The 27902-nt window shown below is 40.4% G+C and overlaps 14 protein-coding genes across 14 annotated transcripts; 7 read left to right on the top strand and 7 right to left on the bottom strand. All coding sequences in view use genetic code 12, as the record gives it.

Annotated features, from left to right (window-relative positions):
- Positions 1-598: 598 nt before the first annotated feature.
- On the bottom strand, positions 599-1855 carry CANMA_001574 (uncharacterized protein; the record flags this gene model as incomplete). Its single annotated transcript, XM_051813555.1, has 1 exon — positions 599-1855. The coding sequence occupies one exon, from the start codon at positions 1853-1855 to the stop codon at positions 599-601; it is 1257 nt and encodes a 418-aa protein (XP_051672932.1).
- Positions 1856-2552: 697 nt separating this feature from the next.
- ATP1 (F1F0 ATP synthase subunit alpha) lies at positions 2553-4671 on the top strand (the record flags this gene model as incomplete). Its single annotated transcript, XM_051813554.1, has 3 exons — positions 2553-2627; positions 2898-3040; positions 3246-4671. 3 exons carry the CDS (start codon positions 2553-2555, stop codon positions 4669-4671), a joined length of 1644 nt encoding a protein of 547 aa, XP_051672931.1.
- A 177-nt stretch (positions 4672-4848) lies between these two features.
- On the top strand, positions 4849-5663 carry CANMA_001572 (sepiapterin reductase family protein; the record flags this gene model as incomplete). Its single annotated transcript, XM_051813553.1, has 2 exons — positions 4849-4885; positions 4942-5663. The coding sequence occupies 2 exons, from the start codon at positions 4849-4851 to the stop codon at positions 5661-5663; spliced, it is 759 nt and encodes a 252-aa protein (XP_051672930.1).
- A 96-nt stretch (positions 5664-5759) lies between these two features.
- On the top strand, positions 5760-6614 carry URA6 (bifunctional uridylate/adenylate kinase; the record flags this gene model as incomplete). The annotated part of the gene is made up of 1 exon (XM_051813552.1): positions 5760-6614. The coding sequence occupies one exon, from the start codon at positions 5760-5762 to the stop codon at positions 6612-6614; it is 855 nt and encodes a 284-aa protein (XP_051672929.1).
- Positions 6615-7676: 1062 nt separating this feature from the next.
- On the bottom strand, positions 7677-8207 carry ESS1 (peptidylprolyl isomerase; the record flags this gene model as incomplete). Its single annotated transcript, XM_051813551.1, has 1 exon — positions 7677-8207. The coding sequence occupies one exon, from the start codon at positions 8205-8207 to the stop codon at positions 7677-7679; it is 531 nt and encodes a 176-aa protein (XP_051672928.1).
- Positions 8208-8831: 624 nt separating this feature from the next.
- APE2 (metallo-aminopeptidase) lies at positions 8832-11441 on the top strand (the record flags this gene model as incomplete). The annotated part of the gene is made up of 1 exon (XM_051813550.1): positions 8832-11441. The coding sequence occupies one exon, from the start codon at positions 8832-8834 to the stop codon at positions 11439-11441; it is 2610 nt and encodes an 869-aa protein (XP_051672927.1).
- A 42-nt stretch (positions 11442-11483) lies between these two features.
- On the bottom strand, positions 11484-15479 carry TUS1 (Rho family guanine nucleotide exchange factor; the record flags this gene model as incomplete). Its single annotated transcript, XM_051813549.1, has 1 exon — positions 11484-15479. The coding sequence occupies one exon, from the start codon at positions 15477-15479 to the stop codon at positions 11484-11486; it is 3996 nt and encodes a 1331-aa protein (XP_051672926.1).
- Positions 15480-16143: 664 nt separating this feature from the next.
- Positions 16144-17358, top strand: CANMA_001567 (uncharacterized protein; the record flags this gene model as incomplete). The annotated part of the gene is made up of 1 exon (XM_051813547.1): positions 16144-17358. The coding sequence occupies one exon, from the start codon at positions 16144-16146 to the stop codon at positions 17356-17358; it is 1215 nt and encodes a 404-aa protein (XP_051672925.1).
- A 1849-nt stretch (positions 17359-19207) lies between these two features.
- ICL1 (isocitrate lyase 1) lies at positions 19208-20845 on the top strand (the record flags this gene model as incomplete). Its single annotated transcript, XM_051813546.1, has 1 exon — positions 19208-20845. One exon carries the CDS (start codon positions 19208-19210, stop codon positions 20843-20845), a length of 1638 nt encoding a protein of 545 aa, XP_051672924.1.
- Positions 20846-21214: 369 nt separating this feature from the next.
- Positions 21215-22300, top strand: CANMA_001565 (uncharacterized protein; the record flags this gene model as incomplete). Its single annotated transcript, XM_051813545.1, has 1 exon — positions 21215-22300. One exon carries the CDS (start codon positions 21215-21217, stop codon positions 22298-22300), a length of 1086 nt encoding a protein of 361 aa, XP_051672923.1.
- A 46-nt stretch (positions 22301-22346) lies between these two features.
- On the bottom strand, positions 22347-23415 carry PHO85 (cyclin-dependent serine/threonine-protein kinase; the record flags this gene model as incomplete). The annotated part of the gene is made up of 2 exons (XM_051813544.1): positions 22347-23334; positions 23396-23415. 2 exons carry the CDS (start codon positions 23413-23415, stop codon positions 22347-22349), a joined length of 1008 nt encoding a protein of 335 aa, XP_051672922.1.
- A 202-nt stretch (positions 23416-23617) lies between these two features.
- On the bottom strand, positions 23618-25288 carry CANMA_001563 (tRNA (uracil) methyltransferase; the record flags this gene model as incomplete). The annotated part of the gene is made up of 1 exon (XM_051813543.1): positions 23618-25288. One exon carries the CDS (start codon positions 25286-25288, stop codon positions 23618-23620), a length of 1671 nt encoding a protein of 556 aa, XP_051672921.1.
- A 262-nt stretch (positions 25289-25550) lies between these two features.
- On the bottom strand, positions 25551-27242 carry CANMA_001562 (ubiquitin-protein ligase; the record flags this gene model as incomplete). Its single annotated transcript, XM_051813542.1, has 1 exon — positions 25551-27242. One exon carries the CDS (start codon positions 27240-27242, stop codon positions 25551-25553), a length of 1692 nt encoding a protein of 563 aa, XP_051672920.1.
- Positions 27243-27483: 241 nt separating this feature from the next.
- ELC1 (elongin C) lies at positions 27484-27783 on the bottom strand (the record flags this gene model as incomplete). The annotated part of the gene is made up of 1 exon (XM_051813541.1): positions 27484-27783. One exon carries the CDS (start codon positions 27781-27783, stop codon positions 27484-27486), a length of 300 nt encoding a protein of 99 aa, XP_051672919.1.
- Between the last annotated feature and the right edge of the window lie 119 nt (positions 27784-27902).

The following is a 27902-nucleotide window of genomic DNA, read 5'->3' as shown; positions in this document are numbered from 1 at the left end:
CTATCAGTAAATCCCAAACTTTTTTCTACCAATTAGTCCAACAAACATTACAATCTTTACCTTACTTCATATTTTTCAACACACTGCATTTGCTAATACAATGTACACTTATCGCATGAGACCAACATCCAAGACGTCTGCCGCTCTTCTAATCAGCTACTTAAGCATTTCCACAACATTGCCATTTATTTTGTCATACAAAGAATCCATGATGAACCTAAATCAAGAAAGTAAAGGTACAGCTTCGTTTAGGTCGCTTTTTACGAAAATATAAGGGGTACCTCAGGAAGGTAAATATGTTTACGTAGTTAATGGATATTTTAATGTGAACTCATGAAAGTTGTAGAAGGGTCTTCAGTATTTCTTTTAACTAAGACGCTCTCTCTCTTCCTCTACAGAGGTGGTGCCTTTGATGTACGGTCTGTTCCGAACCGACGTATTAAACTGTGGCTCAATGATACGAGCGATACTCTGCACGATAGTCGCGCCGAAAACAGACAAAAATAAAATAAAACATACCACTGCGACTGCTTAAAGAGGGGATGTTGAACTGAGGGGGCATTTTCAAATTAGCCACTTTCTATCTATTTACAATTAATTACTTCCTAGCTTTCCTCCAATGAGCATCTTTAAAAATTGTCTTGATGGTGTTTAATGAATGAATGGTGTCAAACATTTGTTGCCTCTGGTGAAGATGTAATGTAGGATTGATGGAAATATCATGACACACCTGCAAGGCAGCAGCATCTTTATTACCCTTTAAATCAATAGTGTCTACTTGACCCAAAACAACGCTGCTAATCCTATTTTTCAACACCTCTTGATTTGGATCCAAATTCCAATTCTTTTGTAAAATGAATCTGTTTTGAGATGAAGAAGGTGCAATTTCAATGATGTGTTTGGGCATATTAAATGGATACTTTGAGTCCAATAAGGACAATTTAGCAACCGAAGCCACCCTTGAGCTAACTGAGGAAACTATACTTGGAACTTTTCCGTAAAAGAACTGCTCCGGTTTCAAAGTTGGTTTCAATGGTTCAGCAACTAGTTCTTTCGATTCAATCGGTGCAGCAATTGCTGGTTTGTCACTTCCTGGTCTACCATCTCTTCTTCTCCCTTGTCCACCAGTAGGTCTTCTTTTAAATGGTCTGGATGCAGATTTGTTATCGCCGTTTCTAGTAGCTTCGCCACGACTTTGCCATGGTTTTCCTCTTGGTTCTTGTCTTTGAAATCCTGACCCAAGTGGCTCAAATAGTTTTGAAGGGCGAGATGTTTCTGAAACTTCTCCAACTGTGGCGTTGCTTGAGTTGAAGGGTGTAACACGTTGGTTTTGTCTATAAAATCCATGATTTGTTTCTTGGCTATTCGTTTGATTGACAAATTGTGATTGTTGGGTTTGTTTATTAAATTCTCCTTGAGGTCTGCGGAATCTGGTTCCCTGTGGGGAACTCGATTTGCCTCGAAGAATGTTTGCTGTTCCATTTTCTTGACTTTGGAAACGAAACGGACGGGTTGAAGTTGGGTCTTGTTGTTGTTTGGTGTTTTGGGCACGAAAAGGACGTTGTTGTCTTTGTTGATTGCTCGGCCCTTGCTGGGTATTACCTTGCGACTTGAATTTGTATTGAGAAGGTCTCGCAGATCTCGGCTTTGAACCCTGAGGCGACTTTCCCAATTGTCTTTGTTTGCTTAATTCAGCTGCTTTGGATGTAACCTGGTCAATTCTTTTGAAAATATCATTCAAGTTAAACTCAGGCACTGATTTGCTTTCCGCATCACCTTTCTTAGTCGAGTTAAATCTAACCAAGTTCCTGGTGGATCGATTTAACAACCCCCTTTTTGAAGTTGAGGTCCACATTAGTGTTGAAGGAGTTGACAGTTGGGGTTCTTTGAAAAATTTTAACATTTTTTTTTTCTTCATTCGTGTGTCGAGCTTGAAAAAAATGACACGACAAAGGGTTGTGGAGGTTGTTGCTACGTCTTATAAATAAGATCCCTTGAAGTAAGCAGCCTGTTGCAACATTGCTTCCCGACCAGATGAGTCTGTAGTTGGAGGTGTTCGTGGGTAGAGGTGTTTGAGGATAGAGGAGCTTTGGAATGTAGCAAAGCACTTGTTGAATCAACAACCTGCTTATCATACGAAAGCATATTTTGACTCAGTTGATACAGCCTTCAGTACTGACAACCACTTCTCATATTCATTCAGCAGAGCGAAGTTAATAATGTATGTGTCCATTCAGCTAGGTTGCAAAAACTACTCTACTTGTATAATTGGTACAAAGTGCACTACTCAATAAAAATGAATTGTTATTGGCAAAAGAGAGAGAAAGAAAAAAAAAACAAAAACACGGAAACAAAATTTATTGGCTCTCATTGAATCTACCTACAAATAATGTATTATACAGTGCAGTACTAAACTATGAACAATTTTCAATTTTACTTTTTTTTTTTTTCAGCGAACTTTTTTCCAAACCAACGAAAGAGTTTTCTTGAGAGGACTTTCTTACTTTCTTTCTTAATATATCAACAACAGAATATTATATCATACACATAGAATGTTGTCAGCACGCCCTGTTTTACGTAACGCAGTCCGTTCAGCTGCTGTTGCTGCTAGATCATCAGTCAGAGTTGTATGTATCAGCGATTAATGGGGGTTTCTTTTTGGGGAATCAGTAGTGGGAGGGAATTGTCCAATTCGTGGCAATCAAGTGCTGATTTACAATCAATTGGTTTAATGAAGTGCTTCAATTGGAGTAACAGGCACTGCTGCTTAGTATCAACCAACTCGAACTTTAATTGATGGTGATTTGGTGACGACTAAGTGAGAAATCATTTTTCATTATTTCGTTCCCAGCAAAGCACACTACAACAAAGCACATGAATACTAACTTCTCCTCTAGGCTCGTCCAACTTTGTTAACCGCTCAAAGATTTGCTTCAGCCAAGGCTGCTCCAACCGAAGTCTCAGCTATCTTGGAAGAGAGAATCAAGGGTGTTTCCGATGAAGCTAACTTGAACGAAACCGGTAAAGTTTTATCAGTTGGGTATGTGTTTTAAACTATTTTACAAGGGCTATCGACCAACACTATAGCTGTTGTGTCAGTTAATGTTGTCGATGCCATTGGCATTGCCCTTGTCGACGGTGAAATATTGGATGCTCATTGGCCAATCATACCTTTTTTTTTCGCCATGAGCGCACACCAATTTTTTCCTTTCTCATTTTGAATTTAATACTAACGAAATTTCTAGTGATGGTATTGCTCGTATCTACGGTTTAAATAACATTCAAGCTGAAGAATTGGTTGAATTCGCCTCCGGTGCCAAAGGTATGGCTTTGAACTTGGAAGCTGACCAAGTCGGTGTTGTCTTGTTCGACTCCGATAGATTAGTCAAGGAAGGTGAGACTGTCAAGAGATCTGGTGAGATTGTTTCCGTTCCAGTCGGTCCAGAATTGTTGGGAAGAGTCGTTGACGGTTTGGGTAACCCAATTGATGGTAAAGGACCAATCAATGCTTCAGGTCACTCAAGAGCTCAAGTCAAGGCCCCAGGTATCTTGCCAAGAACCTCAGTCCACGAACCAATGCAAACTGGTTTGAAGGCTGTTGACGCCTTGGTCCCAATTGGTAGAGGACAAAGAGAATTGATCATTGGTGATCGTCAAACTGGTAAGACCGCTGTCGCTTTGGACGCCATGTTGAACCAAAAGAGATGGAACAATGGTTCAGATGAAAAAAAGAAGTTGTACTGTGTTTACGTTGCCGTTGGTCAAAAGAGATCAACTGTTGCCCAATTGGTCCAAACCTTGGAACAAAATGACGCTCTTAAATACTCAGTCATTGTTGCTGCTACTGCTTCAGAAGCTGCTCCATTGCAATATATTGCTCCTTTCACCGCCACCGCTATTGGTGAATGGTTCAGAGACAACGGTAGACATGCTTTGATCTGTTTCGATGACTTGTCCAAACAAGCTGTTGCTTACCGTCAATTGTCTTTGTTGTTGAGAAGACCACCAGGAAGAGAAGCTTACCCAGGTGATGTTTTCTACTTGCACTCTAGATTGTTGGAAAGAGCTGCTAAGATGTCCGAAGCCAACGGTGGTGGTTCATTGACTGCTTTGCCAATCATTGAAACCCAAGGTGGTGATGTCTCTGCTTATATCCCAACCAATGTTATTTCCATTACCGATGGTCAAATTTTCTTGGAAGCTGAATTGTTCTACAAGGGTATCAGACCAGCCATTAACGTTGGTTTGTCCGTCTCCCGTGTCGGTTCCGCTGCTCAAGTTAAAGCTATGAAGCAAGTTGCTGGTTCATTGAAATTGTTCTTGGCTCAATACAGAGAAGTTGCTGCTTTCGCCCAATTTGGTTCCGATTTGGATGCTTCTACCAAGCAAACCTTGGCCAGAGGTGAAAGATTGACCCAAATCTTGAAACAAAAACAATACCATCCATTGGCTGCCGAAGAGCAAGTTCCAGTCATTTTCGCTGGTGTCAACGGTTACTTGGATAACTTGCCAGTCAACAAGGTTGGTGAATTCGAAGAAGCTTTTGTTTCTCATCTTAAATCAGACTACTCTGACTTATTGAAAGCTATCCAAGACAAAGGTGAATTGAGCAAGGACCAATTGGACCAATTGCACAAGATCACCAAGGATTTTGTCGCCAACTTTAACTAGATTGACGACTTATCCTTGGCGATACAATGACTCATGCTATTTCGCTCTGTCTTATATACTTTTTATAGTCATATATATTCTAAAAAATTTGTAAGTCTTAGATTTGAAGTGTAGAAAAAGGAGAAAAGCAAAAATTGCGAAAGTTACGAAAAGTGAAAAAGCATAAGGAGATATCTAATGATACACGTTTCAATTGTCACAGGAGCTTCAAGAGGTATGTAACTAAAGCTTTATATTCCCTTTAAGAGCTTGACTAACTCCTCCCTCTAGGAATCGGAAAAGCAATTGTCGATTCCATTTTACAAACACCCGGAGCTAAAGTCGTCGCCATTGCGAGGTCACAAACTACCCTTCAATCATTGAAAGATAAATATGGCAAAGACAGTTTTGACTTTGTTGCCGGTGATGTGACTGATGAAAATACTGCGCAAAAGGCAATCGACGTGGCACTCACCCAGTTTGGACAAATTGACTCGATTGTAGCCAATGCTGGGGTATTAGATCCAGTCGGCGCTATCAATAACACCTCAATTGACGATTGGAAAAAGTTGTACGATGTTAACTTGTTTTCTATCGTGCAATTGATACAACTTAGCTTGTCCGAATTGAAGCGAACCAAGGGCAATGTCGTTGCCGTCAGTTCTGGAGCCGCCACCAAGGTCTACAGTGGATGGTATGCGTATGGAAGCTCGAAAGCAGCGTTGAACCACCTCATTGCTTCATTGGCAGCAGAAGAGCCATCCATCCAAGCCATTTCAGTTGCACCCGGAGTTGTCGACACCGAGATGCAGCAAGATATTAGAGAGAAATTTGGCTCCAATATGAGCAAAGAGGGGTTGCAAAGATTTATCGATTTGCATGAGAAGAAGCAATTGGTTCCTCCAGAGGAGCCAGGTAGAGTGTATGCCAACTTGGCTTTGAAAGGGTGGCCGTCTGAGCTCAACGGACAGTTTCTTCGATACAATGATGAGAAACTCGTTAAATATCAGTAAAGCTTCTCTTTGTATACAGAATGAAAAAAAAAAAAGAAAATTAGAAAAATAAACACTGTAATGTTTGTAGTTTCAGATCTATCACCTCTCTCTACCATGTTCCCTAGACAATGTTTCACCGCTAGAGCGATTGCTCGTAACTTTCAGAAACAAGGATTTGCATTTAGTAGATTCAAAACTACAAGATCCACACCACCACCACCTCAGCCACCTCGTACCACATTAAAGGGAAATACGTTGCTCATTTTGGGTGCATTGGTGGTTGGATCGACCATTGCTGCAACTTTGTACAACAAGGACGGTCCTAAATCTGCATTTGAACCAAATGGAGCTACAGCGCAAACAAGTTCACCAGAATTCCCACCAGGAAAGATCGATGTTGTGTTTGTCCTTGGAGGGCCAGGTGCCGGAAAAGGAACTCAATGTGACATTTTGGTTAAAGAAAGAGGATTCACTCATTTGTCTGCTGGCGACTTGTTAAGAGCTGAACAAATCAGGAAAGGGTCAAAGTATGGTGAATTGATTGCTAAGTGCATCAAAGAAGGTACCATTGTACCACAAGAAGTCACAATTGAGTTGTTAAAGAACGCAATTAAGCAACATTATGAACAAGGACAGACAAAGTTTTTAGTCGATGGATTCCCAAGAAAGATGGACCAAGCATTAACTTTTGAAAATACAATTGCCAAATCTTCTTTAACCATTTTCTTTGAATGTCCCGAGCAAGTTATGTTGCAGAGATTATTAGAGCGGGGAAAGACCAGTGGGAGAGCTGATGACAATATCGAGAGTATTAGAAAGAGATTTAAAACATTCATTGACACGTCTATGCCAGTGGTGGATTACTTTGACAAACAAGGTAAAGTCATTAAAGTTAGATGTGACCACCCCGTTCCTGTTGTTGCCAAGCAAGTGTTGGAGGCATTGAAGGAGAAAGGAATCCAGTTTTAAAATTAGCATAGAGTAGAGTAAGAATATTTACATGGGGGCATTTTTCCTTAGTCCTTATAGGTGTTTAATATAGTGCCAAGCTGTAAAGTAAATGCTGCTTATTTTTTGAAAATAGCCAGTAGATGTAAGTTGATTGCGACGACAGTATTAGATAATCTGCAAGGACGTGGTAAATTCATATAGATATAACGCCCAGGTTGCATGCCTCTACGATGAATGGCATGTTAGCTGAGTCTCGGCCGTGAGAAGGTAAGTTATGCTCCGAACCCTTTATGGGGTTTTACCTCGAACCCATAATAACCAGGAGTTGAGACGAGATCCTCTTGGTGTTATTTTTTTATACTATTAATTTACTATATATAGAACTTTATTTCTCCCCGAAAAAGGAATGAAGGCGTAGTGTAATCATACATCTTTCAGAATACCTAGAAATGTGCTACATACATTGAATAATTTCTATACAAATTCTATATGGAATTAGGCCTCTCTACTTCCTGTTTAGAGAGTAGCTTTGCTTGGCCAAGAATCCATCTTTTATTTATACACAGGCGTCATCGTGCAGGAACCACTGAAAGGACGATAAAGCCATTCACATTAAGTCTGGTTGTATTTGCAACCATTCTCTATTGTTGGAGCTCGTGTTCGTGTGCGATTGTTCAAAACAAAACAACAGGCTGCAAAAATAGGCACCCTGGCCTTCTTTCTCCATAGGTACAAAACCTACTAAGCCAAGAGCTCATTCTGGGCGCTGTGATTTTGGAAACAAGACACAGTCCTGGTGATGCAGGTGCCGTGGTATCACAAACAACCTCAGGTTTTATCTTACACCAAAAGCTGTTCAGTTGCTGTTATATGAGGAACTTCAAGGACCCCGCCACTAGGGTTGTCGCTTGTCTTCTTTCTACCTTCGACACAAGGGCATATGAAGAAGTTCTAAAAGAGTGGTTTTTGATATTTTGTTTCAGAGAAATTGGCGGTTCCAGCTGGTTTGTTGCTTGTAAAGCTACAAAAACGACAAATTCGAGACAATTGCGATAAGTTCTTTATTAAAAGACTATAAACTCATCCAGTTCTCTGGATTATATGAATGCCGCTATCAGTTTCAATTAAATTACTAATCTCTCCCACATGTAGACCGAAAGCGGCATTTTCAAATGCTGGCTGCATTTCCTTCTTTCCAAAGTAACCTAGGTCTCCGCCTCTGCCATGTGAAGAGCAATCACTCTCTGATGTAGCTATCTCACTAAATGTAGAATCTCCTTTCAAGAGCTTAGCAAGAATATCTCTTTCTCTATCAATTGCCTCCTCTCTTGAAATTGTAATGTCTGGGTTCCTCCATGATTTGGGGTTTCTAGATTTCTGATGTTTAGTCAAGATGTGGCTAGCCCTGATTTTTCCATCTTTATTGATGACGGGCTTGCGACCGTTCTCCTTGAATTTAGTCAAATATTCGTTCAACACCAGCAAGTCTGTCCCGTATGGAGGATCCCAAGAGGATTCGTTGGTCGATTGGTTGAGATAGTACTCCTTGTCGTGTGTTTTGGAGACTTTGATTGTCCAGTTGGGGGGTAATCCAGTAGCTAAGCTGCTCATCGTTTGTGTGTGTGATATGAGGATGATTGTGTAGGTGATGATGGTGGTAACTTTACGAATTTTTTTGTTCGGGACAAAAATATTTGCGGCTCGATGCGTGTCGCAAAAATGAAAGACACAACATTAGAAGTGAACAGCTTCAAGTAAGTTGTAATACTTTGTAAGACTATGATGTCTTTCATCTAGACCGGTTTACTATTAAACCTCGAGCTCTACAATTGTACCTATTGTTTGAGTGTGCTTCTAATACTCTCTGTATACGATCTTTGTTCGCTTAGGACTACGGCACGAAAAAAAAAGAAGCACAAAAGGGATACTGGAAGGCGTTTTGGCGAGAAATTTTCTTTTTTGGGTCGACAATGGAGTGGCACCACAGCATAATTGAGCTAGATGTCAGTCAACTAGAGCCGTTTCACGCTAGATCCATCTGTCACTAGAACCGCTTGTCATTTGCACTGCACAATGTTCACAACAACATTGTTCCGAATTCGTAGTGTTTCTAAGAAATATCTCCATAGCTCTCTCGCGACACAAAACTTTTCAACTCGGCGGATTATAAATTCAATTCAATTCCCACGTCACCTACAACAACTTCCACAATTTTCTCCTCAACGATATTGCTCAATGTGTTTAAAAACAAGCGGAACTGGCTCCCAAGCAAACCCACAGGGCAGGGAAGTCTTGCCCACCAATGTCACCCCATTGCATTACGACTTGACGTTGGAACCCAATTTCGACACTTTTAAATTCAACGGTCAGGAAACAATTGACTTCCAGGTTAATGAAAGAACCGATTACATTACTTTGAACTCGTTGGAGATTGACATTAAAGAAGCCAAACTTGACGAGGTTACAGTGAAGGACATCTCATATGACACTGATAAGCAAACTGTTACTTTCAAATTGCCAGACCACTTGGTTGAAGGAGCTCAAGCTCAATTGCACTTGAATTTTGTCGGTGAATTGAACGACAAAATGGCTGGCTTCTACAGATCAACGTACAAGGAGGATGGCAAAACCAAGTACTTGGCAACCACCCAGATGGAACCAACTGATTGCCGTAGAGCATTCCCATCGTATGATGAACCCTCAGCCAAGGCCAAGTTTTCCATTTCCTTAATCGCTGACGAAAAATTAGTTTGTTTGTCGAATATGGATGAAAAGGAAACCAACTTGATTGGTGACCACAAGAAAAAGGTCACCTTCAACACCACCCCATTGATGTCGACTTACCTTGTTGCTTTCATTGTCGGTGACTTAAAGTATGTCGAAAACAATGACTATCGCGTTCCGATCAAGGTCTACGCCACTCCTGGGTCACAGCACTTGGGACAATACTCGGCCGACATTGCCGCCAAGACCTTAGCATTCTTTGACAAAAAGTTTGACATTCCGTACCCATTGCCCAAATGTGATATGGTTGCCATCCACGACTTTTCAGCAGGGGCTATGGAAAACTTTGGACTAATCACGTACAGAACTGTTGATTTGTTGATTGACCCTGAAAACACCAACGTCAACACCAAGCAAAGAGTGACCGAAGTTGTCATGCATGAATTGGCCCATCAATGGTTTGGTAACTTGGTCACTATGGACTTTTGGGACGGTTTGTGGTTGAACGAAGGTTTTGCTACTTGGATGTCCTGGTATGCTTGTGACTCGTTGTACCCTGATTGGAAAGTTTGGGAATCCTATGTTGCCGACTCATTGCAGCAGGCATTAACCTTGGATGCCTTGAGAGCTTCTCACCCAATTGAAGTCCCCGTCAAAAGAGCAGACGAGATTAACCAAATCTTTGATGCAATTTCATACTCCAAAGGTTCTTCCTTGTTGAAAATGATTTCGAGATGGTTGGGCGAAGATGTGTTTATCAAGGGGGTCTCAAATTACTTGAAAAAGCACAAATGGGGCAACACGCAAACTTTAGACTTGTGGAAGGCTTTGAGTGAAGCTTCGGGCAAGGATGTGGTAAAGGTGATGGACATTTGGACCAAAAACATTGGTTTCCCAATTGTCAAGGTTGAAGAAACGGGCAATGAGATTAAAGTGACGCAAAACCGTTTCTTGGCTACTGGTGATGTCAAGCCTGATGAGGACAAGGTTTTGTACCCCGTGTTTTTGGGATTGAAAACCAGTAAAGGTCTTGACGAGTCTTTGGTCTTGGATGACAGATCCACCACTTTCAAGTTACCCACTGATAATGATTTCTTCAAAATCAACGGCGACCAAGCCGGTATCTACCGTACTGCTTATGAGCCATCAAGGTGGAGCAAATTGGGTAAAGCTGGTGTTGACGGTAAACTTTCAGTTGAGGATCGTGTTGGGCTTGTTGCCGATGCTGGCTCGTTAGCATCCTCTGGATTCATCAAAACCTCAAGCTTGTTAGACTTGGTCAAGTCCTGGTCCAAAGAGTCAAACTACGTTGTTTGGGATGAGATTTTGACCCGAGTTGGATCCATCAAGGCTGCATTGTTGTTTGAAGATGATGCCACCAAAAATGCCTTGAAGGTGTTCACTAGGGATTTGATTGGCGACAAGTTGAAGGAGATTGGGTGGGACTTCAAGAGCACTGACTCTTTTGCAGACCAACAATTAAAGACCTCGTTGTTTGCTTCTGCGGCAAATTCTGACGACCCAAAAGCGGTTGAGTTTGCCAAAGATGCATTCAAAAAGTTTGTCGCTGGTGATAAAAAGGCTATCCATCCAAACTTGAGAGCCACCATCTTCAATGTTAATGCTAAAAATGGTGACGAAAAGACGTTTGATGAAATTTTCGCCATTTACAAAAACCCGCAATCAATTGAAGAAAAGATTGCTGCTTTGCGCTCATTGGGTAGGTTCGAAAAGCCAGAGCTTATGGACAAAGTCACTGGGTTGTTGTTGCAAACCGACATTATCAAGCAACAAGACATTTACATTCCAATGCAAGGTTTGAGGTCACATGCAGGTGGTGTTGTTAAGTTGTGGCAATGGTTAAAGGAAAACTGGGATGCTGTTTATGAGTTGTTACCCCCAGGATTGTCCATGTTGGGTTCTGTTGTCACTTTAACTACATCTGGATTCACCAAAGAGGAGCAAAAAAAGGATGTTGAGAAATTCTTTAGTTCAAGGGATACCAAGGGGTACAACCAAGGTTTGGCTCAATCCTTGGACATCATCACTGCCAAGGGCAAATGGGCCGATCGCGACTCCAAATTGATCTTAGAGTGGCTCTCTGCTAATGGTTACAAGTAGTGTGTATATTAAGTAACTAAATGGATGTACTGGTGCTGCGTTTTAACTAACTAAATCAAACAACAATTGCAAACCACAAACCCGGGGATTTGCCATCGCCAAGGTTACATTTCTCTCTTCGACACTTGAAACCAATTTAATACCTTTCCCAGTTATAAGCTGTACTAAATCATTCGAGCCTTTGGAAAAGTCAGATATAGACAACACCTCTACAATGTCATCTCTCACCAAAAACAAATGGTTATCGACAAAATGAATCGATTGTGCCTTGAAATCGAAAAGGAGGGCAGTCTTTTCCCTCGACAATTTCCCATGCTTGTCGATGAATATGGCAAATTCGGAGTAAACAAGAAGAAATTCAGTACCATTATTCAACTTAAACATACCCATTGGTATAGAGGCTGGCGATACAACGAGCTTTTTAATTGTTTCAAGCATGGTGGAACTGGTCGTCTTGCGAGAAAACTGATCCAACTTTTTCCGCTCAGTTTCAGCTCGAGGCAAATCAGGAACTGAGCGTGGCATCAACTTGTCCAACTCCATAACTTCAAACCCCTTGTCTGTGTGTAATGCAAATGATGAGTTGAATATGGAAATGCCAAAACACTCTGCTTCAATATAAAACTTGCGATCATCTTTGAAGCGGCAAAAAACACCATTGTTGTCAGTCTCGGGAATAAGCACCTTGAACGAGGTGATGTTTAATTTCTTTTTGGCAACAAATAGCATTGGCACGTTCTTGTGCGTTTTCATTGAGAAAAAGAGAACCGGCTCTTTTGAAAGGGTGATTCCAGCGATTTCCAGTCGCGTTCCAGTGTAGACATCGAGCAACTGACGGAGAAAGTAGTAGCGTAGAGTCTTGTCACTAAGTATAACCACCAACCCAATGCTGGTGTCGACATGTACCTTGGTGAAATCTCCGTGGAGGAGCTTTTTCCATCGGCTCCTTGATGCACAACAATATAGCCCCGAGTGTAGCCCCACAAAGGTGAATTTCAAATCCATAAGCTCAAAAGTGACACAGCACTGAATCGAACTGTGGACAATGCGACTTCTTAAAATCTGTGGGCTGTAAATGTCACTAATTCCCAAAGTTTGCGCTTTTTCCACTGACTCCTTGTAGAGACTGTATATGGTGTCGTTTGGTACAACGACGGGCAACTTCGTAATGCGGTTATTAAGCTCATATGCAAAACACGTTGTTGATATCGGTTTACCTCTATACAACTTTGTGTTCGAAAGTCGCTTGTTCATATTAGCCCTCGCCGTTGTCAAGTAATCTATCCAATCATCTTTCTCTCGTTCTGTTTTGCAAATAAACAAGTACGAGTGTCTCGGCCTACCAGCATAACGCAATTTAACTCCATACTTCGTTGTATCCTCTTCCTCTGTCTTGGTAATTGGCGATGACGAGAGTTTAATTGTTGATGTCGACATTACACGGTCTTCAAAAATGAGGAAATCAATTGGTATGGGGTCCTCGCAAATTTTGTACTGGTTCCCGTTCGGCTTGGGGGTCTTTAACCGCTCAGTGATGAGAATGACATTGTCCAAAATGATCACATGATTGATTTGTGATGTGATTTTCAAGTCACCGCGTCTGCTGAGATCACCGCGACAAATGAGTTTTCTATTGACTGATCCCAAGTTTAGGTTCCGTTGGCGGAGACTCGACTTCCAATACAATTGCGTTTTCAATTGCTCAAGTGCATGCACATTATCAGCAAGCTTTTTCGAGTCATTAATCTTTGATCCCAACTTTTTAATTTCATCACTCGCCTGCTGCAACAAAAAGTACTCTGGTTCATGTCGATCAAACCGTTTCTGAATGTCCAACAACTGTAATGGTATCTGCTGATACCTCGAGTTGAATGTGCTGATAAACAAAATAGGCACATTGACTCTCAACTCTTTGACCCTCGGTAACTGACCAATGCGTTGGTCAACATATGTTTTCAAGCTGGGAATGCTCAATAGCTCTTCAATCATTGGCATGTTGTTCATATACGTCACCAAATATGGGCGGACCTGCTTGGCCCAATCGGTGTAAATATTGACAATTTCAATCACGTTTTTGATAAATTTACCTTCGGAAATTAGCACCTTTAATAACGGTTCAAACAACTGGCTCTGATGTATATCAACAATGGAAGCGCCTGTTTTGATAACTTCATCTTCAAACACTTTTATTTTGGAGCTATTCAGCCCTAAGAAACCTTTTGCAGCTTTGACAAACAGCGGGCCGACAACATCAACAAAACATCTAGCTCTTTGTATAAATGTTTGTTCGTACCTCAACAAGTCAAAGATTAATGATTGCCGCTTGATCATATTTGTGTCTAAATCTCGCAAATCATCAACAGTCAACCGCCAATGAGCAGCCCAATCTGTTGCCAAGACAATATCCTTAATGTTCATAGATCTCATTTTACGCTCGAGGTTCATCATTCTGCTAAAAGGGCATATTGTGGAATAACAAGTCATACCTTCATCCTTAGTGTGTGTAATAGTAGTAAAACATTGCAGTAGCTCGGGGAGAACACCATTCACATACGCACTATCGTCGAATATGACAACACTTCGGTCTCCATTGGCATTGGGTCTATGCAATTCCATCACCTTGATTGCTTGAGCTTGCAAGAATGAGTTGAAGGCGGTCTGTGCGTTATGAATCACCACATCGAGAGATACGTCGCTCCTATGGAATGCAATTAACCTTGTGATTGCTTTGATCAATTCCGATTTTGAAATCGTCAGATCGCTCAACCATATTTGTAATTTGCAACACCATTGGAACAAATTTGATAGCGACCATACACTAGAGCAAGTTTCAAAATGCTGTGCTTGTAATGCAGAAGAGCTAAATGGGAGTTGAGGGAGATCCAAGGGGAGTGGTGGTAATTCTTGCAATTTCTTGGGGAGCGGTGGCGGTGGTCCTGTCGGTAGTGGTGGTGGTGGTGGCGAGCTTGTGGAACTTATATCTCGACTTGGCGGTAACTCAGGCAAGAATGAATAATCAAAATAATCCGTAGCTGGTGACTCAAAGTTATAAAACTCTTGCTCATCGTAAAACGGGTTATCAGAAACCACTCTATAAGGTGATACAGGATGGTGTTTAGAATACAACGAGTCCTGTGCTTCATTTTCCTCTGCGTGGTCATTTACCATAAGGACAGGCTTGCTTGAATCAAAGTAGTTGCTATGTATAGACCGCTTGGGCGACGGCGAACGACTCTGTGAATTTGATTCCGGAAAGTAGGAATACATGGATGTCCTATGGTTAGGCGTACATGTGGGCGACGACCCGGCCAGATCGGTGAATGAAGTGTCTATGCTCTGTCTCTGATTGTGATTGATTGGGATTGTTGATTGCGAGCTTCTTGTGCTCAAGTTGGGGATATCATTCATTTTCGGTGAGGTTGTAAAAACTGTTTCCTCTATAATAGCTCGAGTCCTTCTTTGTGAAGGAGAATCAACATCAAAAGCGAATTCGCTATCGAAATCGTCGTCTAGAAAGTCTTCAATGGGTCCTGTGGGGTAAGGTGGGTTATGAGGTTCCACTTGATGCACCAGCACCGGATAAGGAGGAGTTGATTCTACAGACGTGCTCTTAACCATGTTTGGGTTTGATTGCGATCTTGACATTTGTTGATAACTTCGATTAGGAAGAATTCGACTGATTTGTATATTAGCGTGTGTGGGTCTTGATGAGATGTCCTTTGGAATAGCGTTGAAATGAGTTTGGTCGTATTCCCATATTTCCTTCGGCCCCTTTGGTTTAGGCGAGTCAACCGAAGTGAAGGATTCATCAAAAGAAATCTCAGTTGTGTCGTTGTACAGTGGTTCTGTTGGAGTAGACAAATTTAGTAGATCGACAGTGTTTGTTGAGTAGTCGACATGTTGTGTAGGTATCGGCCGTGCAAATTGACTCAGCTCTGGGGGTAAAGTAAATAGTGTTCCGCCAAAGTTGCTTGATTCTGTAGATCCGGCATCTGTTTCCAATGGTGGGGGTTTTCTTCTAGGTAGCTTTTTAGACATTGTCACACACTATCGACAATTCGGTCGCTTCTTGTATCTCACTTTAAAGTAGATGTTCAGCAATATGTATTCGGAATAGAATCTTGTCTTTAGCACTTGTAAAGCAAAATTGAGTCGCTAGTTTTGAAGATGTTTGCAAGCGGCTCTGATATTGTTTTGATTTATTGATCTTTTTTCTTTAAGCGAAACAAAAGTTACAATCGCTACCGAATGTAGAAAACTATGGCTGTAACACAAATGACCTTGTTAGAGGGAACAGTGTTTGGGATGGAAGCTGGGGTATCTAGTGGTTTATATTTGTAAATGTAACATCAAAAGCATATTACCTTTCTTTTTAAAAATTCTCTTTTGCGAACAATTTGGGTAAATATCTTTATAAATGCTAAAACAAGGGAAATAGTTCTTACAAAGTGCAACAGTTTATACGTAGTATTGAAGTCGACAATACATTTCCAATGCTATCTTAGAGCCTATATCCTCATCCAATATCCTTCCTCACTTATCCTTCAGAGACTGTTGCTTATTTGCTTTGCTACACGATAAATTCGCAGTCGCGTCTTTCCACAAAATAATAATTTTAAAGAAAAACGTCTTTCGAAAGTCCTTTTTCTTCATCGTACGACTGCAACACTGGCATACAATTGAATCAATCTAATAAACCACAATGTCATATTCAACAGAGATAAACCAGCTAGTTCTGGAAGGGTCCAAGTTGTATGCATCCAAGGATTATGAATTGGCATCTGAAAAATACGGAAAAGCTTGTGAAGAGTATTCAAATGAACATGAAGGAGAAGAGGATGGAGATTTATTATTTCTATACGGAAAAGCATTGTATCAAAATGGAGTAAGCAAGAGTGAAGTGTTGGGTGGTGTAAGAGGTGCAAATGGACAAGATGGTGATGAGGAGAAACAAGATGGAGAAGGTGAGGAAGATGCAGAAGGTGAGGATAAGTTTCAATTTTATGATGCTGAGCCAATTGAAGGTGAAATAGAGGGAGAAGGGGCGGAACCAGCGGAAGGAGAAAAAAATGGTGAGACGAGTGCTGACGGAACGACCGAAGACGGTTCTGAAGACGAGCAAGATCAAGAAGGTGATGAAGAGGGCCAGGAGCCGGGGGATTTGGAGATGGCATGGATGATTTTAGATGCAACCAGAGCTGTATTTGAAAAGCAAATCGAGTCTGCCACCAAACCAACACAATCTCCACCATACATTAGTAATGAAACTGCGTTAATTGAAGATGAGTATGTCAAGTTGTTGAAAAAATTGTCTGAAACATATGACATTCTCGGTGAAGTATCTTTGGAAATGGAAAACTTCCCTCAATCAGCCCAGGATTTAAACAAGTCACTTGATTTAAGATTAGAATTATACCCATCTGATTCACCCCTTGTATCAGAATCCCACTACAAGCTAGCGCTTGCTTTGGAATTTTGTGTTGAGGATGAAGGAGACGATGCCGGTGAATCACGAAAGAAGGCAGCACAACATATTAAGCTGGCAATAAAATCAACAGAGGCCAGGAACAAGAAAGAAACCGACGAAACAAAAAGGAAGGACAATGAGCAGATGATTGGTGAATTGAAGGAAAAGTATCAGGATTTGATTAAAGATCCAAATGAACAGTTGCAACAAGATCAATTGGATATAATGAAGGGTATATTAGGCAGTGATGCTGCAGGTGCTAATGCTGGACAAGCAATCATTAATAACTTGACATCCATTGTGAAAAAAAAGGGTGCAGAGGGAAGTAGTAGTAGTAGCAAGAGTGCCACTACAACAAGTGCTCCCAAGGTGGTGAATGATTTGTCTGGGTTGGTTAAAAAGAGAAAACAAAATAGTGATCCCAACGCGTCAAAAAAAGCGAGAAAGTGAATAAGAAGAGTGAGACAATGTAATGATTGCAACGATAACGTAGATAAACAAACCTCTTTGGGTCCGCCTTCCCCACCTTTTGTCTTATAATTTTTTGCGCTGTTTTACACGCTTTACATTGAAAATGGTTTTAGGCATTCCTTTCTTCCGTTGATCCTTATAAAGTCACGAGACGAGTTTACTGGCAAGAGCACAACATTGTTAGTAACTACAAATCCAATGGGATTTTAACACCTAATTGGTATTACTCTTCGGCTCTACCATTGAATGCTATGAAGATTGTTCCTCACACGATACAATTCGTTATATAATTACGTCAATATACCGTTTCAGGGCCCCTTTCTTCTCAATAGTTTTTTTTTTTTTTTCACAGTCAAGAAATGTTTTGTTCCTGTTCCACGGTAAATGAAAAAAAAATTTATATATATATTTCTTTTTATTTTATTCTATTTTATTTTTGAGCGCCGGACAAATAAAACAATTACCTCATTGGGAAAGTTTTCACGGTCTTTTGTTTTTGTTTCGATTGCGACTTTCGGCACCGGGATTGCAGAAACCAAAATATAGCGGTTACTCGAATTCTGTATATGTCATAGGGGATGGAGCTTCTGACTGGGGAGTTGAACCACCGACTGAGGGTTGAGTAATCAACTGATTTGGGGTTGCATCATCGGTTGGCCGTTGTAGTCATTCATGTTTTACCTAGGTGAGATGCTATACTTATCGCACCATTTCTCAAACACTGTAGTACTGCAAGGCAACCAATCAATGCATCGAGTGCTTTTGCAGATGTAATCACCACTACGGTTTCATAATATGGTAGGGCAAACAACAACTTAGACTTAAAATGGTACTCCCATTCAACCGAGGAATTACATTTTTCAGAATTTTTTTTCTGGGGTTTATTTCTGTTGTGTTTGTAGGATCAATGGAATGAAACGTCCAATGATCTGCTTCAGCAGCATCCAAGTAGCTATCGCTCTTACTGAATAATTCCATAGCACTTCCTGTTCTCAAAACTGCCAAATGCTGGATACTCTTTCAATTGCTACCATACTCCACTGCAAAAAGAGAATATCCAACATATCTGAACTACTAGCACTATATAGTCCTCTCTTTCTAAGTTAACTACGCGAATTAGTGTAACGTCTGCTACTGCTTAAACTGTTTCCATTGGCAAATACAATAGCGCCAGCTCATAAAACACCGACAATAGTCAAAGAACCCGAGAGTTAATTAATATGCAGGAAACTTGTACTTTGTTTTTTTCTAACGTCGACAGTCAAAGAAATATTTTTCGCATGTCAAAATCCGGGGAAAAGCGAAAATGAATCAAAGCAATTTAAAAAGGAGGGATAAAGAGGAGAGAGAAGACAGAAACGTATTTGTCTCCACACTCACTTATATTTGACTCTGGCTGTGTTTTTGTATGTGCCTTTTGATCTTTTTTCCTTACTAGAAATGTTAGCGATTAGTTGCTGATAGACCTTTCTGTATGCTTCCTCGGATGGTTATTACTACTTCTTTTGCTAAATTTGATGATTAAAATGATGACTCTCTCTCTTTGTCTTTTACATGCCCATTTTTTTGTGTCCACTTTATTTTTATTTTTATTTTCCTTATGTACTCTCTCTCTGTGACACACCACTCCCACTCTCCCGTGAAAAATTGTAATATAACACCGACAACCATAATTATATTGAACAATAAATTTCACTATAAATATCATTCGATATCCCCCCATTTCTCATTTCTCATTTCTCAATCTCCCTTTCCCTTTCCCTTTCTTCTCTTCAAATTTAAACTTTATCCAACTAGTACAGTTGTTATTACTACAATTACCACAAACATGGCTTACACTACTATTGACTTGAAAAAGGAAGAACAAGACTTCCAAAAGGAAGTTGATGAAATCAAAAAATGGTGGGCAGAACCAAGATGGAGAAAAACCAAGAGAATCTACACTGCCGAAGACATTGCTAAGAAGAGAGGTACTGTAAAGATCAACTACCCATCTTCCCAACAAGCTGATAAATTGTTTTCCCTTTTGGAAAAGCACGATGCTAACAAGAGTGTCTCCTTCACTTTCGGTGCCTTGGACCCAATCCACGTTACCCAAATGGCCAAGTACTTAGACTCCATTTACGTTTCTGGATGGCAATGTTCCTCAACCGCTTCTACTTCGAATGAACCATCTCCAGATTTGGCTGATTACCCAATGGACACTGTTCCAAACAAGGTTGAACACTTGTGGTTTGCCCAGTTGTTCCACGACAGAAAACAACACGAAGAGAGATTGACCATGACCCCAGAAGAAAGAGCCAAGACCCCATACACCGACTTTTTAAGACCAATCATTGCTGATGCTGATACTGGTCACGGTGGTTTAACTGCTATCATCAAATTGACTAAATTGTTTATTGAGAGAGGTGCTGCTGGTATCCACATTGAAGATCAAGCTCCAGGTACCAAAAAGTGTGGCCATATGGCTGGTAAGGTTTTGGTTCCAGTCCAAGAACACATTAACAGATTGGTTGCTATTAGAGCTTCTGCTGATATCTTTGGCTCAAACTTGTTGGCTGTTGCTAGAACCGATTCAGAAGCTGCTACTTTGATCACTTCTACTATTGACCACAGAGACCACTACTTTATTGCTGGTGCCACCAACCCCGAATCAGGTGACTTGGTTCAATTATTGGTTGAAGCTGAAGGAAGAGGTGCCACCGGTGACGAATTGGGTGCTATTGAAGCCGAATGGACCAAGAAGGCCGGTGTCAAGTTGTTCTCGGAAGCTGTTGTTGATGAAATCAAGAATGGTTCGTACTCGAACAAAGACCAATTGATCAAGAAATTCACTGACAAGGTCAACCCATTATCGGAAACTTCCAACAAAGAAGCCAGAAAATTGGCCAGAGAACTTCTCGGAAAGGACATTTATTTCAACTGGGAAGTTTCAAGAGCCAGAGAAGGTTACTACAGATACAAGGGTGGTTGCCAATGTGCTGTTATGAGAGGTAGAGCTTTTGCTCCATATGCTGACTTGATCTGGATGGAGTCCGCATTGCCAGATTACGCTCAAGCTAAGGAATTCGCCGACGGTGTTAAATCTGCTGTCCCAGACCAATGGCTTGCCTACAACTTGTCACCATCATTCAACTGGACCAAGGCTATGCCAGCTGACGAGCAAGAAACTTATATCAAGAGATTGGGTGAACTTGGTTACGTCTGGCAATTCATCACTTTGGCTGGTCTCCACACTACTGCATTGGCAGTTGATGATTTCGCCAACAACTACTCCAAGATTGGTATGAAGGCATATGGTTCTCAAGTTCAAGAACCAGAAATTGCCAAGGGTGTCGAAGTTGTCAAGCATCAAAAATGGTCTGGTGCTAACTACATTGATGGTTTGTTGAAGATGGTCTCTGGTGGTGTAACTTCTACTGCCGCCATGGGTGCTGGTGTCACCGAAGACCAATTCAAGAATTAAGGTATAGGTTTTTGTATTTAGTTTGAATGTTTTAAATATTTCGTTTTGACTTAGTTTGTAGAAGTGCTTCAAAGGGAAATGCGCGCGGTGTGAGCGCGCATGATTTATTTTATTTTCGGAGATGGAGCTAGATCTTCATCTCACTAAGTTGCCAGAGTCATGGGGTTCATCTTGCCCGGCAAACCATTAAAGTCGTTAAATAGTCGGTTTTCACTGGAGCCTTACCGAAAAAGGAGAAGGCGAAACCAAACACTTCCGCTGGTCAAATCTAGCATCACACAAGTACCATCAAAGAAACAACTTCAGAAGAATCCATGGGACAATGAAACACGTCGTAAGCTAACCATCAATCATCTCCCCATAAACTTAATGTACAAGATATTCCTTCTAGCCGGCCCAAATAACAATTTGCCTTTAGTCAATAAGACCATGTATGCCAACTTGCAATTCAAAGGAGATCACCAAGGGTCCACTACTACAAAAGATGATAGCATTACCAACTCATGGCCACATTATTCGTTGGCTTTGCAAATGATAAGGTTGTACTTTGTTTCCGATTTGAATAGTCGACTTGATTGCAACACCATTGAATCCAAAATTCAGTACTACGAATCCTGTATTGACAGGTTGAATCGAGTACATATTGAAGTTGAACGAAGCACGTTTTATCCAAAATTGCTAGAGAGCATAAAGGGACTCAAGCTACTTTGGCTGCAGTATAACTCCATAGCTGGAAGGTATGTCATTGATGCATCGATTTTGAATTTCCGATTTGTGTCGAGGCAATTATTGACCAGCCTTGACCTGTTTACATTTGGCGACACCATTAACGAGCGAAAGCTTTTACGCTACAAATCTCGAAGTGATATATACATGAATCGTAAGTTGAGATTGATGTTTCTCAAGGTCAAGTTTGATGAAATCGATGCCTTGGCAAAACGAGTCAATTATGAATTAAGAACGGGCATTTTTGAGCATTCGTCAATGTACGATGAATTTGACAAGTACATAAAGTTTATTTCGATGAAAGATGACCAAGATTTGAATTATGATTTAGATCCATTGGGGAAAGTGTCGGAGAATCCTCCGTTGCCTACCTATGAAGACGAGCAAGTGGTTGGGGGTGGTGGATTTTCAATAGATGAGTTGAATTTCTACAATTTTGCCAATGGAATGAGCTCTGGCCATGTGTATTTCGGTGAAGTCGAAAACAATGAGAACCAAATTACAATCCCCCATCACATATATATCAAAAGCATCTCATCAGAAAGATATTTCAACATTTTATGCTTTCTTCTTGGTCAACCGCACAAAAAGACCAATGCTGAGCACCTAATACACGAAATTCTTGAAGCTAGAAAAACAGATGAGTATTCTGGTACTGAAGTGCCTTTTATTAACGAAGTTACGCAAATCATACTCAATGACTCAAAGAATCAAGCATATATAGACTAATAGATCGAACTCTGTTCATACATTCATTCTATACAAAAAAACAATCTCAATACTGTTGATCAATAATAGGTTGTTGTGCCGCATCTGATGAGTGGTGTTGTTGCTGCTGTTGCTGTTGTTGATATTGTTGTTGGTAAGGGTCACTTAAATGGTGCTGTACAGGAGTGGGCATTGTTATCTCGTGGAACCACGGATGTTGCAAAGCTTGTCTAGCCGTGATTCTCAGCTCAGGTCTCATTTGCAACAAACTCATCAACAAGTTCAAACCCATGGAATCCAAGTTAGGCACCAACAATCGCAAATCTTGCGGGACAAAAATTTGCCAATTATTTTTATAATTGGGGTAAGAACTGATTCCGGGCCATGTGCGTTCATTGGGGGTCCCCATTAACCGAAAAATTTTAATCAACTGGTCGTCGTTAGCAGTACCTGGGAATAATGGTTTACCAGTACACATTTCTGCAAATATACATCCAGCTGACCAAATATCTATTGATGTGGTATAAGCTCTTGAACCTAATAACACATCAGGGGCCCTGTACCATAAAGTAACAACTTCATTGGAGAAGGTATTAAAGGGGATACCAAATGCACGAGCTAATCCAAAATCACCCAATTTCAACTCACCTTTACTATTGATTAATAAATTTTGTGGTTTTAAATCACGATGCAAGACTCTATTATCATGGCAAAACATGACTCCCTTGAGTAACTGAAATAAAAAGCTCTTGACAATTTTCAAATCCAATGCACCTTGTTGACCGTGAACTTCCATATACTTTTTCAAATCTTTATCCATAAATTCAAATACAAGCGTCAATTTATTTTCAGTATGTATAACATCGTACAATGTCACGATATTCTCATGGTCCAACTCCTTCATTAATGATATTTCCCTGATGGCCGTTGATGGTGTGCCTTCTTCCGAGTCCAAGTTGATTTCTTTTAATGCAACCAACGCGCCAGTGGCTCGGTTACGTCCCTTGTACACGGTGGCATAAGTTCCTTCGCCTAGCTTCTCAAGTTGCTGAAATCTAGCAGATGTTAGTAAAATGATGCATAGATCATAAATATACTATGTGTATATATACATACTGGGATGATGAGCCGGTCATGATTCCAGGGGGGGTAAGCGATTGGTTGTGAGGCAAGTGTCGTTGAGCAGTTCTTCTCGACTTTTTAAAATGTTCAAAAATGGAAAAATTATGAGATACAACTTATTTTGTGCAACTTTTGTTTACTTTTTAACAAAGCCACTAACTTAGTTACAATTACATTCTATAAAGCAGTCTATTAAACCAAACAACATTTATCTACCTAATGACTCCTAGGCGCCTTTTTCATCAAATTCAATGCGTTTTCAACCCATCCTTCTGCACCCCCTTCCATGGCAATTATATCCAAGACCCTCAATTGAGAAATATCCAGCGGCTCGCTTTGAAATGGTTTCACTTTCTCACTACTCATCACTGCTGCGTTTCTTGTACTTGGTATACGAAGCATCTCTTTTTCAATCTGCCACCCATTTAAAATGGCAATATCTTCTACATGGTCAACTAAAGACCCATAAGTTGATGTCATTGACTGGTTGGGCAATGCGCCTTTTACCTTTCTCGGCGTGAACCTCATTTTATTACCGTTTAGTGAATGCGAACAACAAGGGATCACCATAAATGGATATTCCAATAGTGGGATCCAACACGTCAACTCATCGGAGTGGTTCCCTATTAGAAAAGTCTTCTTAGGGAAATCTTCAGTGGTGCATACATTAGGTGAATTGAGCAAACTCTCTGCTGTGTGGTAGTTGACCTGGTTATTTTTTGGTTCGGCAAATTGCCTGCCATTATCCTTTATATGTGGGGCAATCTTTGCCAACGAAGGATGCGGTTTCAATAAGATACTAGGAACAATAATTTTTTCCACTAATTTTTCTTGCACATGGGGTGGATACATTTTCCATGACTTCCTTGCTCGTGCATCTATTCCTTCACCCTTGTAGCCCTCCATCATCAAAATATACACAAGGAGTCCATTGCCACAACCCAAATCACGAAATTCAAACTCATTTTTGTCGTATTTTTTTAACTTCCAATACTCAATCAAAAATGCGGCTATTGCAAGATCTTCAAATACATGTTTCTTTGGATCAGTAGATTCACACCATGAATTAACCAAGTCTGATGAATACTTTGACTTGAGAGTGATGTACCTGTTTTGAAAATCGACCTTGGAAACAACCAAATCGTGATTGACTCGCTTCTCGTATCCTAGTTTGACACCACTTGAATGCTTGGTAGATGTCTGTAGTAACCTCAATGCAATTCTAATGGGCCTTTCCGATAAGTCCATATTCTTTATTTTGTTCCTTTCCTCACGCCAGTCGTCCAATTCAAATGGTAGATAATGAAGAGACACCCTATTATTGTGGTATAATATTCCCACGGCATACACTGGAGGTAAGTAGTATGGAATTTCTTCGGCTGTATGTATATGTGGCACATACACCACAAGCACGCTCTGTTCATCGTCTGTCTTCATCACCAAACACGTCTGATTGATGATAAAATCTTTAAATGGATTCCGTGGAATCATTCTCCGCACGATTTCACATCTATTCTTTAAATTTAGTTGACACCCATCGACATTTATCTCCCGAATATTAACATCTTGTAAATCGCGATGTAGCAAAACAACCTCATTTCCCTGGTCTTTGGATTCGACATCAGGAACAGAATTTATCAACTTGCTTATGAAAGTAGTTTCTCCTTCATTTGGATCGTAGATTTTCTCCTTCAAAATGTCGGCTCGTAGTATTACAGTTGAATTGATATTGGGTTGTTTGATAATATTGAGCATCGCCTGTTCGAAATGGGTAGGCTCAAAATTGGCAACTTTTTCATATATGGGACACCATCTCTCGCCTAAAATGGACTCCTCGTTTATTAGTAGAGTAGGATCTTTGCCCTTGTTGTTGCTCTTGGGTTGCATTGTGTTTGATAGGCTCCGATTTAGATGGAGAATTGTTTTCGTTTTTTTTTTTTTGCTTTTCCGTATAAATCTCATCAGATGAGATCGCAGTTCGGTTTGAGGCAGACTCTGTCAAAGGTTGCAAACAATCAGAAGAGGAGTTTAGAAAGACTGCACATCACCACATCTGATAGTCTACAATCAAGCTCATCTCTCTCTCATTACCAGAGGTTGACATTCTCAATTTATCCCCAACTCACAGTTTAGCTGTCACCACTTCAGATTATAAATCTATAAAGTATGCATCTACCACATCTGTAAACTTGTGTTTCTTGTAACAATAGGGACATTTGAATACATCAATTCCCTTTTTAGAAAGGTGCCAGACACTCTCCTTCAACGCCAAATGATTACAATACTTTAATGCAACCACCTGTGTATTAAGTGGGTTGTCGACTGCGACTTTCCTCTTTCTGGTCACAGCTTGGTCCTTGTCATCATAATGGACCGATATCGGCTCTTCTATAGTCTCGGAAAGAGGTATGGATTGCTCTCGTGTGACAGGGCAAATGAAGATGGGATGGTTTCTAAACAAAAACCTGTTCGAGTCTGGTAGCTGAAACGGTAATTCAAAATGAAACGATGCAACGTTGTTCATAATTATATCCTTCTCAGATTGACCGGATTTGGTTCGGTCATTAAATCGTTTCATCTTTAACTCAATTTGGTTGTACTTGTAAAAACTGGGCAAGTAAATATGACCAGCTAAAATGCTTTGAAACAACGACGAGTCACTTGACAACTTCAAATCCTTACAATACTCTGCAACAAAGTCATGTGACAAATTGGCAAATAGCTCTTCATTTTCGTGAATGTTATTAAAACTGTTAAGCAACTCGGCCACAAACTCCGCCTGACCCTGTCTTCCATTGTTAAGAACTTCTTCTGCCTCAATCGCAAAACCTTGCTTTAGCTTTTCAATAAAATTACTTATAGCAACCTCCTTGTGTTTCTGTCGTGAAAAGTTTTCAATTCCCGAATCTGAATTAAAAAGAATCAACGACATCAATGGTGCTAACTCATTTAGGTAGTCCTTTAAGAACTTACTAAAGTGCTCTCTTGAGTAAAAATATGCTTCCAACGCATCGTTAGCAGTAAATTTCCGCTCCTTTCCATTCAATAAAATGATAAATTGGAGCATATGGAACTTGAACTCAACTTCGCTTAAGGTATCACTTCTTTCAATAGGTGGTACCTTTCCAACGGCTCGCTCGTTGAATTTGGTTTCGAACCAGCCTAAGGCATCAGTCAAGTCATGGCTGATACAGATGTCATCAACAATCAGATTGAGCAACTTAAACCTCTCTGCTAACTCCAGGTCTATCGATATTGTAGGGTCGTTTAGCAATTGCTCTACCATGGTAGGTACAATATTGCTCTGGCCAATCTTCAACAAATGTAGGATTATTGCTTTGGTCAATTCTTGTCGATTCTCTCGCCTGACGCTCTTGTTCTTAAGATCCAAGGGGATCCGGTTATGCGGTGCTATATTTATTTCATTCAATGCTTTGTCAAGATCGAAGTCGCCCACTGGGTAGGTATCCATATTCAAGGGGTATATGTAGGCATCATCTAAGTTGACACCAAATTTGCTACTATTGAGAACATTCTTCAGAAACCTGTTGTTGGAAGTATTGTAAGTCTTGAGTCGATTTATCGATGATTTGTACCAACTATCCATTTGCTTCAGTAACCCACTGACTTGTTTGTTGGTGGTGGTGTCGTGGGTGTCGCCATTTTGCGCCTGTGGCTCTCCTTGCTCCACATTTAATTCTTTTTCCAAATCGGATTCCAATTCTTTCAACAGTTGTAAGAAACTATTCGAGTCGTCAAGTAAAGCGTCTAAGCTTTCTTGGCCACTAGTAATAAACTGATTCACCTCCAGGGTTAGTGTATTTAATAGAGCAGTTGTCATGATGTATAATGCTGATGTGGTAAGTGATAAGGATAAGGAAAATCTACGCACTCAAATTCCGATCGCATTATGATCACACACATTACAGATATCACACATATACTACACATATATTACACACATACCGATGCACAACACTTACCATCACAAGAGAAAATTACACAGCCTCAATATGGCCACTTCAAGATGCTTAGTCATCTCACTTCTTCTCTCTATACTCCTCTAACATTCTTTGTCTCTGCTATATATCCAAGTAATCAGCTTTGACTAACAACTCTAATGCTAAATGAGTGGGTATATCAAATTCAGGAACGTCACCACTTTCAGCTTGGTCCTTGTATTTATGATGATAGTATAAATATTCAACAATGCACTCTAGAATATCACCATCCATATCGAGATCTATTCTGCCTGTTTTGCCTTCTTCGAAACCTTGCGAGTTTCTCAATACCGACGAAATCGACGCCACCTCCTTCAGTATAATAAACTTGAAATTATCAGTTGAAACTAATGTGACAAATTCTATTTCCAGGTCAGCCATGGTATCGTGTATACAGTTTGGATAAAGCTTATAAAATCACTGATAATTTCCAATTTTACTTTTTTTTCATCTCGGTCTCACCAAAGCCAAAACTAACTATTCTTCCCCACTGGTCAACC

Source organism: Candida margitis, assembly GCF_024628925.1.
Source record: "Candida margitis strain CBS 14175 chromosome Unknown scaffold6, whole genome shotgun sequence".
Taxonomy (NCBI): Eukaryota; Fungi; Ascomycota; class Pichiomycetes; order Serinales; family Debaryomycetaceae; genus Lodderomyces; species Lodderomyces margitis.
The sequence above is the reverse complement of the archived record's forward strand: the minus strand, read 5'-3'. Positions and strand labels throughout refer to the sequence as shown.